The 13,881-nt window shown below is 44.3% G+C and overlaps 1 protein-coding gene across 1 annotated transcript in view; it reads left to right on the forward strand.

Moving 5' to 3' along the window:
* LOC126292035 (amyloid-beta-like protein) overlaps nt 1–13,881 on the forward strand; it is a 1,795,419-nt gene that overhangs the window by 460,790 nt on the left and 1,320,748 nt on the right. Inside the window, exon 2 of the mRNA XM_049985828.1 lies at nt 1,401–1,601. Coding sequence (XP_049841785.1) covers nt 1,401–1,601 — 201 coding nt within the window. The remainder of the gene's footprint in view (nt 1–1,400; nt 1,602–13,881) is intronic.

Consider the following 13,881-nt stretch of genomic DNA (forward strand, 5'->3'; position numbering starts at 1 on the left):
GGATAATTACCACTGCAGTTCTTGTTTATAATTATTATGTGTACAAAAAGTGAATGTTTCCCAATCGACTTTGTTATCTGATTCAAAACCCAGTGTTTTCTCCTCATATACTTTACACTGAAAAATGGAAAACCCACCGCCATGAATTGTGTTGTCGGACATAAAGAAAATAATTTTTATTCAATAATGTAACTAATTTGTTAAAGATAATGTAGGTTTGGGAAACTCTCTGAATAATTGGTGGAATAACAAACGAAAATGAAACAGAAGAAAAAAAACGTGCCAGAGGAGGAATCGAACCCGAGACCTCTGGCGTAATAGTCCGAGCCCTAAACATTTTTTTTCACCAAAAACAGTAACAAAAATCGCTACAGTGAAATGACACAAATAAGGTGACATAATTGCAGTCATAAATTACAGCATTCAAAAAATGAGTCTTTAACAGTAGTACAATTTAGCACCTTCACTATCACCTTCAACTGCTGGCATTTTCTTCTTCTGGAGCCGGTTCCTCACCGTCATTTCCCAGACCCAAATTAATCATTCAGTAAATCCTTGATGCGTGTTCCTTCCAGGGTAAATTACATGGACAGAAGAGAAGTCCCGAACAGCGACATCACAAAATACTTCACTGCCTTGTTATTTTTGTCAGTTCCAGCCTTCTAAACGCATCTATAGGGAGTTCAATATCTTCGTTTATATCAGACACCAGATGTTTCTCGCCATATTCTTGTATCTGCTCTACTGCTGATTTATTTTTCATGTGTGACTTGCAGGTGAGGTTAGGGTCGGGAACGTGACCCAATCCATTCCCCCTCTACTAGGAAGCCAGTTCCTAACCTATACCCATTCGGTTGAAGACAATTCGGAGCATGTTAACATATTTCTTATTGTGATTCTGATATATGAGTATTTTCTCGAATTCATTTTCCATATACATCTTGTATTCTATGTGTTCATCGCTCCCGATATTGTTAAAAACATAACTTGTACATTTGCCCATTAACCAAATCACTGCGTTATTTTTTGCCTGAGGGTAGTAACATTCCTCTGGTCTTTTAGTCGGTACATTGTTTGCTGAAGTTCTTGTTATTTGAGCAATTTTCTCACTGGTCCACCTCCAGTTGATAATCCGATCTCCACAAGTGTAATGATAGGACAGACGGCGGCTCGGCAATTCACTAACATTTTATACTCATATGGTACCTAAGAAACTTTGGTTCGATTTTTCTCGGGATTTTCCGAGTAGTGGGTCCTAATACTTTAACCACGTGAGGTGCTAGAGGTCCTCTTTCACCACACACAATTTCGGACAAATCCCCGACCCCAAGGTCGTGCAGTCCCGTTATCAGAACGTTTCGAACGCTACTGACGGCGACATCTTCGGTGTTGTGTTGCAGGCGCTGCAGCCATCGGGCACGGAGGCGACGCCCGCAGCGCACTTCGAGCCGCAGGTGGCGGTGCTGTGCGAGAAAGGCGCGGGGGCGGCGCAGTACCACAGCCAGTACATGGGCGAGACTGGCCGCTGGATGCCCGACACCGCCTCCAAGCCTGCCTCCTGCCGGAAGGACAAGCTCGAGATCCTCGAGTACTGCAAGAAGGTGAGGGGCTGTCTGCTCTGTCTCTAGCCTCACGTCGTCAGCTGTCTGCTCTGTCTCTAGCCTCACGCCGTCAGCTGTCGGCTCTGTCTCTAGCCTCACGCCGTCAGCTGTCTGCTCTGTCTCTAGCCTCACGTCGTCAGCTGTCTGCTCTGTCTCTAGCCTCACGTCGTCAGCTGTCTGCTCTGTCTCTAGCCTCACGTCGTCAGCTGTCTGCTCTGTCTCTAGCCTCACGTCGTCAGCTGTCTGCTCTGTCTCTAGCCTCACGTCGTCAGCTGTCTGCTCTGTCTCTAGCCTCACGTCGTCAGCTGTCTGCTCTGTCTCTAGCCTCACGCCGTCAGCTGTCTGCTCTGTCTCTAGCCTCACGTCGTCAGCTGTCTGCTCTCTCTCTAGCCTCACGTCGTCAGCTGTCTGCTCTGTCTCTAGCCTCACGCCGTCAGCTGTCTGCTCTGTCTCTAGCCTCACGTCGTCAGCTGTCTGCTCTGTCTCTAGCCTCACGTCGTCAGCTGTCTGCTCTGTCTCTAGCCTCACGCCGTCAGCTGTCTGCTCTGTCTCTAGCCTCACGTCGTCAGCTGTCTGCTCTGTCTCCAGCCTCACGTCGTCAGCTGTCTGCTCTGTCTCTAGCCTCACGCCGTCAGCTGTCTGCTCTGTCTCTAGCCTCACGCCGTCAGCTGTCTGCTCTGCCTCTAGCCTCACGTCGTCAGCTGTCTGCTCTGTCTCTAGCCTCACGTCGTCAGCTGTCTGCTCTGTCTCTAGCCTCACGTCGTCAGCTGTCTGCTCTGTCTCTAGCCTCACGCCGTCAGCTGTCTGCTCTGTCTCTAGCCTCACGCCGTCAGCTGTCTGCTCTGTCTCTAGCCTCACGTCGTCAGCTGTCTGCTCTGTCTCTAGCCTCACGTCGTCAGCTGTCTGCTCTGTCTCTAGCCTCACGTCGTCAGCTGCCTACTAAAGCAACTGTGTAGTCTGTGCGTAACGGAGCGCTACTTACAAGTACGAGGGCTGTTCAACAGCGAATAATCCAAATTTTTCTTATGCTCATAATTTCTCGCACTAAAATCTAATCTTACGATATTCTGTTTTTTTTTTTTTTTTTAATTTAATCTTATGACATTCTGTTTTGACTGGAATACTATCTTTCAAATTTTAAAGGTGGCAGGGGTAAAATACAGGGAGCGAAAGGCTATTTACAATTTGTAGAGAAACCAGATGGCAGTTATGAGAGTCGAGGGGCACGAATGGGAATCAGTGGTTGGGAAGGGAGTGAGACAGGGTTGTAGCCTCTCCCCGATGTTATTCAATCTGTATATTGAGCAAGCAGTGAAGGAAACAAAAGAAAAATTTGGAGTAGGTACTAAAATCTATGGAGAAGAAGTAAAAACTTTGAGGTTCGCCGATGACGTTGTAATTCTGCCAGAGGCAGCAAAGGACTTGGAAGAGCAGTTGAGCGGAATGGATAATGTCTTGAAAGCAGGATATAAGATGAACGTCAACAAAAGCAAAACTAGGATAATGGGGAGAAGTCGAATTAAATCGGTTGGTGCTGAGGGAATTAGATTAGGAAATGAGACACTTAAAGTAGTAAAGGAGTTTTTCTAATTGGGGAGCAAAATAACTGATGATGGTCGAAGTAGAGAGGATATACAATGTATACTAGCAATGACAAGGAAAGCGTTTTTGAAGAAGAGAAATTTGTTAACATCGAGTATTGATTTAAGTGTCAGGAAGTCGTTTCTGAAAGTATTTCTATGGAGTGTAGCCATGTATGGAAGTCAAACGTGGACGATAAATAATTTAGACAAGAAGAGAATATAAGCTTTCGAAATGTGGTGCTACAGAAGAATGCTCAAGATTAGATGGATAGATCACATAACTAATGAGGAGGTATTGAATAGGATTGGGCAGAAGAGAAGTTTGTGGCACAACTTGACTAGAAGAAGGGATCGGTTGGTAGGACATATTCTGAGGCATCAAGAGATCACCAATTTAGTATTGGAGGGCAGCGTGGAGGGTAAAAATCGTAGAGGGAGACCAAGAGATGAATACACTAAACAGATTCAGAAGGGTGTAGATTGCAGTAGGTACTGGGAGATGAAGAAGCTTGCACAGGATAGAGTAGAATGGAGAGCTGCATCAAACCAGTCTCAGGACTGAAGACCACAACAACAACAACAATATTGTGTTAGCTTAATGTGCAACAAACACGCTGTAGTAGTTTTATTGTTGGGACTCCTGGTTCCCGCCTGTGAGAGGCACGCAAGATCAGATGTGTTCAGTTTCGCCTACCGCTGCATTGGCGGTAAAACGTGAGGAACAATATCCAGCTTTGGAAATCGGCTTTCGTCTCAACAGATGCTTAGCTGAGGCGTATATAGTGCTACAGGTTTATGGAGAGTCTGTCCTTCTCTCCAGCACAACTCGAAGGTGGTTTAAAGTGTTTAAGGAGGGGAGACTATCAATTTCAAAGGAAAGTAGACCCGGTGCTCCAGTTACTGCTCGCGCGGAAGAAAACATCAACATTGGTGCTGTGATTGTGAGACAGAATCGACGAATTACCTTCAGATGAGAGACTCGCTCTGGAAACATCCTCCAGGATATGGCTAAGCCATGTCTCCGCAATATCCTTTCTTTCAGGAGTGCTAGTTGTGCAAGGTTCGCAGGAGAGCTTCTGTGAAGTTTTGAAAGTAGGAGACAAGGTACTGGCGAAATTAAAGCTCTGAGGACGAGGCGTGAATCGTGCTTGGGTAGCTCAGATGGTAGATCACTTGCCCGCGAAAGACAAAGGTCCCGCGTTTGAGTCTCGGTCCGGCACACATTTTTAATCTGCCAGGAGGTTGCATACCGTAAGATCACTTTCTGAAATACTGAACATTTCATTGGGTGCCACCCACACGTTGGTGACAGAAAAACTATACATGACACGTATTTGTGCGCGATGGGTTAGTAGACTGTTGATTCCCTAACAAAAGGACATTCGCTAGCAGGTCTGCAAGCAGTTAAAGTTGATGTTAAAGGAAGATGCGGAGTTTCTTTCAAATGTAATCACTGCTGATGAAACATGGCTACATTATGTTGGTCGTGATAACAAACAGCAAAGCTCATTGCGGAAATCCCTTTCATCACCAAAATCCACAAAGCAAAAGTGGTTGCTTCTGCTGGGAAAGTTCTCATCTCATTCTTTGATATTCATGGAATAGTTTATCAGCATTTTGTACCTGCACACACACCAGTAACTGGACAATACTACAGGGATGTCCTGAAAACATTGCAAGGCCATATTAAGCGCAGAACACAATATTTCCATGAAGAAAGCTGGAAGCTGCACCACGATAATACACGGTCGCATATTGCCAAAGTTGTTGCTCAATATAAGCAAAAATCAACGTGAAGTGGGTCTTTCCCCCTCCATATAGTCCGGATTTAGCCCCCATGTGTCTTTTTTCTCTATTGCCTAACATGAAGAAACGCCTTCGTGGGGGGCATTATCAGTCATCAGAAACAGTGTTGAAGGCTGCCAAGCCGATTTTGAAGGACCTTTCAAAAATGGTTTCCAGCATGTATTTGAAGATTGGCAGAAACACCGGGACAAGTGCATCGCATTCATGGGAGATTACTGTCATAAGGACCAACAAAATTATGAGGATGGGTAAACGCGCTCAAAAAAAATCATTCTTTCAACAGCCCTCGTACACGTACGTAGTACAGGGTGGTCCAAAAGTAGCGCTACCACACATCTACGAAATACATCTGGTCTTCACAGTACAGGATGTTCAAACAGCAACATTACGTCCTGTTCTACATCGATAAAGTGCTAAAACAGTAATGCTACTTTGCATCTACATAGTACAGGAGGGTTCCAAAAGGGACGCTAATTTGCATTTATAATTACGTAGTAAACAGTGTTCAAATAGTAACGCTACTTGAGACACACATGTAAAAGAAACAGCGTACTCAAACAGTAATGTTACCTTACGTCTATATAATACAGTGTGTTCGAAAAGTAGCACCACCTGGCCTCTATAATATAGTACAGTATGTTCAAACAGTACATTTACACAATACATGATGTTCTAAAAGGAACGTTAGAGTACGTCTGCAAAGTACAGGGTTTTCAAGCTGTAACGCTACTTCATATGCACATGTATATGGTACAAAGTAACCAAACAGTGATGTTATGGTACGTCTACGTAACACAGGGCCTCCAAAACGCAGCAACACCTTGCATCTATAATATTAACACATCAAAAAAAGTTTTTCATCACTCCAGTTGCCAGAACTCCTGAAAATAGACGTTGGCTGTGGATATCGTATCATAGACACAGTCCATTTGATTGTTCAGAAATGTCACTAAATTCGCCCAAAGATGTAAACAACCATGCATGAGCAGCGCCTATTAGACAGAGCGAGTCCGACAGCGGATCAGTTCCAGTCATTCCACCAGGAAGGAGGTACACGGCTTGTGTTGTCTGTAGTTCAACCATGCCTATACGGTCAATACCGTGGTTCGATCGCGTCCGCATTGTTACTTTGTGCGAGGGAGAGCTCTCAACAAGGGAAGTGTCCAGGCGTCTCGGAGTGAACGTAAGCGATGTTGTTCGGACATGTAGGAGATACAGAGAGACAGGAACTGTCGATGACATGCCTCGCTGAGGCCACCCAAGGACTAATACTGCAGTGGATGACCGCGACCTACGGATTATGGCTCGGAGGAACCCTGATAGCAACGCCACCGTGTTGAATAATGCTTTTCGCGCTGCCACAGGACGTCGTCTGACGACTCAAACAGTGCGCAATAGGCTACATGACGCGCAACTTCACTCCCGTCGTCCATGGCGAGGTCCATCTTTGCAACCACGACATCTTGCAGCACGGTAGAGATGGGCCCAACAAAATACCGAATGGACAGCTCAGGATTGGCAACACGTTCTGTTCAACGATGATTGTCGCATGTGCCTTCAACCAGACAATCGTCGGAGACGTGTTTGGAAGCTGAACGCGTTAGACACACTGTCCAGCGAGTGCAGCAAAGTGGAGGTTCCCTGCTGTTTTGGGGTGGCCTTACGTGGGGCCGACGTACGCCGCTGGTGGTCACGGAAGAAGCCGTGATGGCTGTACGATACGTGAATACCATCCTCCGACTGATAGTGCAACCATATCGGGAGCATATTGGCGAAGCATTCGTCTTCATGGGCGACAATTCGCGCCCCTGTCGTGCACATCTTGTGAATGACTTCCTCCAGCATAACGACATCGCTCAACTAGAGTGGCCAGCATGTCCTCCAGACGAGAACCCTACCGAAAAAGCCTGAGGTATACTGAAAAGGGCTTTTTATGGACGACGTGACCCACCAAGCACTCTGAGGGATCTACGCCGAATCGCCATTGAGGAGTGGGACAATCTGGACCAACAGTGCCTTGATGTACTTGTGGATAGTATGCCACGACGAACAGGGGCAAGCGTCAAAGCAAGAGTACATGCTACTGGGTATTAAAGGTACTGGTGTGTAGAGCAATCTGGACCACCACCTCTGAACGTCTCGCTGTATGCTGGTACAACATGTAATGTGTGGTTTTCATGAGCAATAAAAAGGGCGGAAATGATGTTTATGTTGATCTCTGTTCTAATTTTCTGTACAGGTTCCGGAAGTCTCGTAACCTAGGTGATGCAAAACTTTTTTTAATGTGTGTCGTACAGGATATTAAAACTAATCCGTAAATCTAGATAGTTCAGGATGTCCTAAAAGTAACGTTACGTACATCCACATAGTCCTGGGTGCTCAAACAGTTCACCACTTTACATTCACATCTCCATACTGCGAGTATGTTAAAAAGTTACACTACCTTATATCTATATAGAAAACGTGTTCAAACAGTAACACTACTTCACACCCACACCTAAATAGTACAAGGCACTAAAACAGTTATGCTACCTTATAATCCACGTAGTACAGGTTGTTCAAAATGTAGCATTTTCTTGCATCTGTAATTGCATAGTATAGGACGTTCAAACATAAACTCTGCTGCACATCTACGTAGTACAGGATATTCTAAAAAGTGTTACACTTCACCTCTATCATACAGAGTGTTCAAAAATTAACGCTATGCTATATCTACATAGTACAAGGTGCTCAACAACAATGTTACCTGACATGTACATAATACAGTGTGTTCAAAAAGTAGAGCTAAGTTGCATCTGTATCTAAATAGCACAGGATCTTGCAACAGTAGTTCTACTCTACATACGAAGTGTGCTCAGCAGTAGCGCTACCTTACACCTTCATAGTACAGGGTGTTCAATTATTAGATCTATCATCTACATAAAACAGGGTGGTGTAACAGTAAAGCCCGCATATGCCTTCGCAGTACAATGTGTTCAAACACTAACGCTCGCTTATATTTACACCCATGTAATTACTCTGCAATTCACGCTAATTGCATGGAAGAGAAGACGCCAGAATGAGCGTGCTTGGAAGTGTTCGGAAACCCATGGAGGAGGCGGAGGCGCTTACAAAACCCTCTTTTAGCAAATATTAGAATATTATTCGTCAGTCTGGGATCAGTACAAAACAAGATTCACAGAGGTAATAGATAGTTTCCAATTGTGAAACGCCATTGGTTCACTAATGTGCACAGTGCTCACACAAGGCATACAAGGACGGTGCGTTAGCAGAGCTGTCATTTGTACCCAGGTGATTCATGTGAAAAGCTTTAAGACACGGTTATGTTCAAATGTGTGTGAATTCCTAAGGTACCAAATTGCTGAGGTCATCGGTCGCTAGACTTACCCACTACTTAAACTAATTTATGCTAAGAGCCGCACGACAGCAATTAACGGAATTTGAACGCGGCGACATTCCATTTCGAAAATCGTCGGAGAGTTCAATATCCCGAGATCCACAGTATCAAGAGTATGCCGAGAATATTACATTTCACGCAGTGGCGGACGGCCTTTACTTAACGACCGAGAGTGGTGGCGTTTGCGTAAAGTTGTCGATGCTGACAGGCAAGCAATAGTGCGTGAAATAACCGCAGAAATAAATGTGGGGTGTTCGACGAACATATCTTTTAGAACAGTGAGACGAAATTTGGCGTTAATGGGCTGTGGCAGCAGACGATCGACGCGGGTGCCTTTGCTATCAGTGTGACTTCGCATGCAGCGCCTTTCCTGTGCTAGTGAACATATCGGTTGCACTGGTCAGATATCGCGCTATTTTAGTTGGTACGAGCTGATGACATATTTCGAGTGTGGCGCAGACCTCACGCAAGCCATTGCCCAAGTTGCCAAGAAGGCACTGTGCAAGCTGGTGGTGGCTCTATACTGGTGTTGTCTGGAATGGACTGGGTCCTCTGGTCCAACTGAAACCATCATTGACTGGAAATGGTTATCTTCCGCTACTGAGAGACCACCTGTAACCCTTCAAGAACTCGATGTTCCCAAAAATTCCATCAGGTTATAATTGTTCACGATTGGTTTGAACAGTCTGGACAGTTCGAACGAATGATTTAGCCATCCAGGTCGCCCAGCATTTCGTAATTATGGATGGCTGTAGAGGCTGCGTGGTTTAGCATTTCTGTAGGCGACTTCCAACGACTTGTTGAGCTGGTACCACGTCGGGTTACTGCACTATGCCGGAAGAAAGTTGGTCCGACATGATATTAGGAAATTCGTCAGTCTGGGATCAGTACAAAACAAGATTCATAGAGGAAATAGATAGTTTCCAATTGTGAAACGCCATTGGTTCGCTAATGTGCACAGTCCTATTGTCTGCAAGTGACATGACCTGCTTTGCCTTCCTGTACGATGACGTAGGGCTTTCCCCCATTTAGATTTTTTCCTAACCCCTCCCCCCCCCCTACTCTCCCACCACCTCCTCTTACTTCCACATGAGTTTGGTGGGAGAGTGAGGGGTGCCGAGGAGGGGGTGGGTGTCGCTGTTCGGTGATTTCGGCGAATGCGAATCCTCTTTCATTCTGCGCCACTGTGCAACAACGGCGGGGAGAGTAATCATTGAGTGACAGCTAATTTGCAGAGCTGTCACCGCCCTTCGTGGTGGACATGCTTGTCGCTCGTCACACGAGCTGCCGACATCCGTGGTCGCGTCCGTCGCGAAACGAGGATTACCTCCCCGGAGGCAGAATTTAATCCGAACGCCCTTGCTTACACGAGTCCCATAGCGCCATTATACGTAGAGAGGCGTAGAGTGTGTAGTAACTGGGATTTTTGTTGCGTGATATTTCTTTATAGAACAGTGGAAAAACTGGTAGAAGCTAGTCTTGGGGATCAGTTTGGATACCAGAGAAATGTGCGAAGATGTGAGGCAATACTGACTCTACAACTTACAACTAGAGTGATTTCCTGTCAGGAAGGTTGCAGTTCGTAGTAATAGACGGCAAATCATCGAGTAAAACTGAAGTGATATCAGGTGTTCCACAGGGAAGCGTTCTGGGACCTCTGCTGTTCTTGATCTATATAAATGACCTGGGTGACAATCTGAGCAGTTCTCTTAGGTTGTTCGCAGATGACGCTGTAATTTACCGTCTAGTAAGGTCATCCGAAGACCAATATCAGTTGCAAAGCGATTTAGAAAAGATTGCTGTATGGTGTAGCAGGTGGCAGTTGACGCTAAATAACGAGAAGTGTGAGGTGATCCACATGAGTTCCAAAAGAAGTCCGTTGGAATTAGATTACTCGATAAATAGTACAGTTCTCAAGGCTGTCAATTCAACTAAGTATCTGGATGTTAAAATTACGAACAACTTCAGTTGGAAAGACCACACACTCGTTCGTCCTCTTTTAGAATATTGCTGCGCTGTGTAGGATCCTTACCAGGTGGGATTGACGGAGGACATCGAAAGGGTGCAAAAAAGGGACAGCTCGTTTTGTATTATCACGTAATAGGGGAGAGAGTGTGGCAGATATGATACGCGAGTTGGGATGGAAGGCATTAAAGCAAAGACGTTTTTCATCGCGGAGAGATCTATTTACGAAATTTCAGTCACCAACTCTCTCTTCCGAATGAGAAAATATTTTGTTGAGCCCAACCTACATAGGTAGCAATGATCATCAAAATAAAATAAGAGAAATCAGAACTCGAATAGAAAGGTTTATGTGTTCGTTTTTCCCGCACGCTGTTCGGGGATGGAATGGTAGAGAGATAGCATGATTGTCGTTCGATGAACCCTCTGCCAAGCACTTAAATGTGAATTTCAGAGTAATCATGTAGATGTAGATGTAGATATGCTAAGTAAAGGCAAAGCGACGTTTATAGCATTTATAGGCTTAGAGGAATACTGTCTTCGAAATTGTGAAGATAGCAGGGGTACAATACATCATTCAGTCTGTACAATGAGTAAGGTGTAAAGGAAACTAAAGAAAAAATTGGAGTAGGAATTAAAGTTCATGGAGAAGAAACGAAAACGATGAGGTTTGCCGATGACATTTCAATTCGTTCACAGACAGCCATGGAGTAGTTGAACGGAACGGACAATGCCTCCAAAGGAGGTTATAAGCTGAACATCAACAAAAGCAAAAGAAGGATATGGGATGTACTCTAGTTAAATCAGATGATGATGAGGGAATTACATTAGGACACGAGTCTCTAGAAGTTGTAGATGAATTTGCTATTTCGGTAGCAAACTAACTGATGATGACCGAAATAGAGGGGATGCTGAATGTAGACTGACAATGACAAGGAAAGCGTTTCTGAAGGAGAGAAATATGTTAAGATCGAATATTGATTAAAGTGTAGGAAGTCTTTTCTGAAAGTATTTATAAGGAGTGTAGCCATGCACGGAAGTGAAATGAGAGCGATAAACAGTTTAAGCAAGTGAAGCATGGACGATAAACAGTTTAGACACAAAGAAAATAGAAGCTTTTGAAATATGGTGCTGCAGACGAATGTTGAAGATTAACTGGGTAGATCACGTAAGTAATGAGGAGGTAATGAATAGAATTGGGGAAAAATAAATTTCTGGGCCAACCTGACTAGAAGAAGGGATCGGTTGGTATGACACATTCTGAGACATCAAGGGATCACCTTCCCAAGGTTACGTTCAGAAACATAACGAAAAGCGGTTTTGCGAACTAAATCGTGAACTGACTCCGACAGGAAAAATTAAACCTGCTGCACCCTACATTATTAGGCACTGGGTTTCAGCTGCCTGGAAACGTATCGAAGCACCAATGATCGTAAAATCATTCAAGATTCCAGTAATGACGACATTAGTAAATAATGATGAGTAAGGCCTGTGATTTACAGTATGTTTCCGTGTGTGTCATGTAGGTAATCAAGTTAGGCGTTCTTTTATAATGATAAAATGTCACTTATTACCGTAGTGAGTAACTTAAAAGTAAATTATTGTTGTTTTTTATAGTTCATGTATACGTTGAATGTTGTTTGAAATAAAGTTAGCGTTGTAAAATAAATTTCAACAATGCAAAAATAGCCTACCAACGATCTAAATTCCTTTTTTTAATTAATTTTGAAAATTAGGGTGCTCATTATATTCGATGGCGCATTAGATTCGGGGAAATACGGGTTATATGGTTTTGCTGTGTAGCGGGGGCCTCAGTAATTCCCAGATTTCCAGTTTGTAACTGTCCCCGCTTTGTGTGGGGTGGCGCTAATTCCCTCCATGACATACATAAGCACGTTGACTAACAGTGTGGCCCTGTACCGCAAGGCTGTTGTAGTGTTGCTGTCCGTCGATTCCTGGTATGGACTGGGTTTTCTTCACTATGGGTTTCAAGCGTTACTAGCTGGTACTTCTTACCTTTTCGGTTTTCGTATTTTGCTCGTTTCATTGTAGGTTTTCAACTGGTCAGTTTCATCTTTGACGCCCTGCTTGTTTTGGGTAACAGTATTTTATTCTGAGGAGCTTTCGTCCCCCTCCTTCTAATGTCGTGAGCGTAATGTTTTACTTACGCGTGCGTGTTTCATATTCGTTGTCATAGAATATCGATTTTTATGATAGGTATCCTTTTTCTTTTTGTTTCAGATGTCGATTGTGTATTTCCAATCTTGTAGATGTGGAGTTGAAAGTTGATATGATATCAGAATACCGGTCATGCTCCTGTAAATAAATGTTCTGGTAAAGGAGAAAGCGGTTTATTTATGAAAAAAAGGATTGCTTCTTCAGCGGTGCCTTCAACAAAACACATTATTGGTTGTTGTATTGCATGGGCTACACGTGTTGGTCACCATAGCTTGTGACAAGAAAAGGAGGATATTGGCAGAGAGAAGGATGAAGGATGAGATGCATGAGGCAGGTGAAAGATGTAGAGATGTAGTAGATAGGTGGAAAAGGTAGAGGGGGGGAAGCGGACATAGAGACAAGGAAACAATTATGTTCAGAGGGAGGAATGAGGAAGATGTCGTCAGAGAGAGAGAGGATGCAAAAAGTGGACAAAGAAGGGGGGACGAGAAGATGAAGAGACAGAGTGAATGGAGAAGAGCAGATAGACAGATAGAAGTGGGAGAACGAGATGGACGGACAGAGGGAGGAAGAGGTGGACACAGAGGTTCAAATGGTTAAATGGTTCAAATGCCTTAAGCACTATGGGACTTAACATCTGAGGTCATCAGTCTTCTAGACATACAACTACTTAAACCAAGCTAACCTAAGGACATCACACACATTCATGCCCGAAGCAGGATTCGAACCTGCGACCACAGCAGCGGCGCGAATCCGGACTGAAGCGCCTAGAACCGCTCGGCCACAGCGGCCGGCGAGTAGGAGGTATGTTCAATATATGTAGAACAGATACACTGCAGCGAGAAGGCAACTAAGTGATATGAGTGGACGCAAAATGGAACCCTGTGGGACTCATTTTGAAATTTCTCCCCAGTCGCTAATATTCTCAATCTTTCCAACGTTATATGGAGTATTCAACAGACCTTTTTGGATTCTATTCGTTGAGTACGGTTCAAACGAGTTGTCTGTAAGCCACCGATTCCATAAAACTTAACTTTTTCTAATAGTGTAACATGATCTTTCACAATCAGACGCTCTGAAAATATCACAGAAAATAAGACCTAGTTATGTTTCATGATTTAAAACGTGCAGTGTTTGTGGTTGAATGTGTAAATAGCATCCCAGTTGAGTAATCCCTCTTACCAGACTCCCGTGTCCCCGAACCGCCAGCCATATCATCGCCTGCAGCAGCAGTAATGTCGTAAATCTCGTTAATAACGAGATGTGGCTGCGGCTATGTTTTCTAGAAGCCGTGTCAAATGAAAGGCGGGCTGCGTATTCATTACGGAGGGATGCGAAACCCGCTGTCAGCGCA

The sequence above is a fragment of the Schistocerca gregaria genome, chromosome 9 (genome assembly GCF_023897955.1).
Source record: "Schistocerca gregaria isolate iqSchGreg1 chromosome 9, iqSchGreg1.2, whole genome shotgun sequence".
Lineage (NCBI taxonomy): Eukaryota > Metazoa > Arthropoda > Insecta > Orthoptera > Acrididae > Schistocerca > Schistocerca gregaria.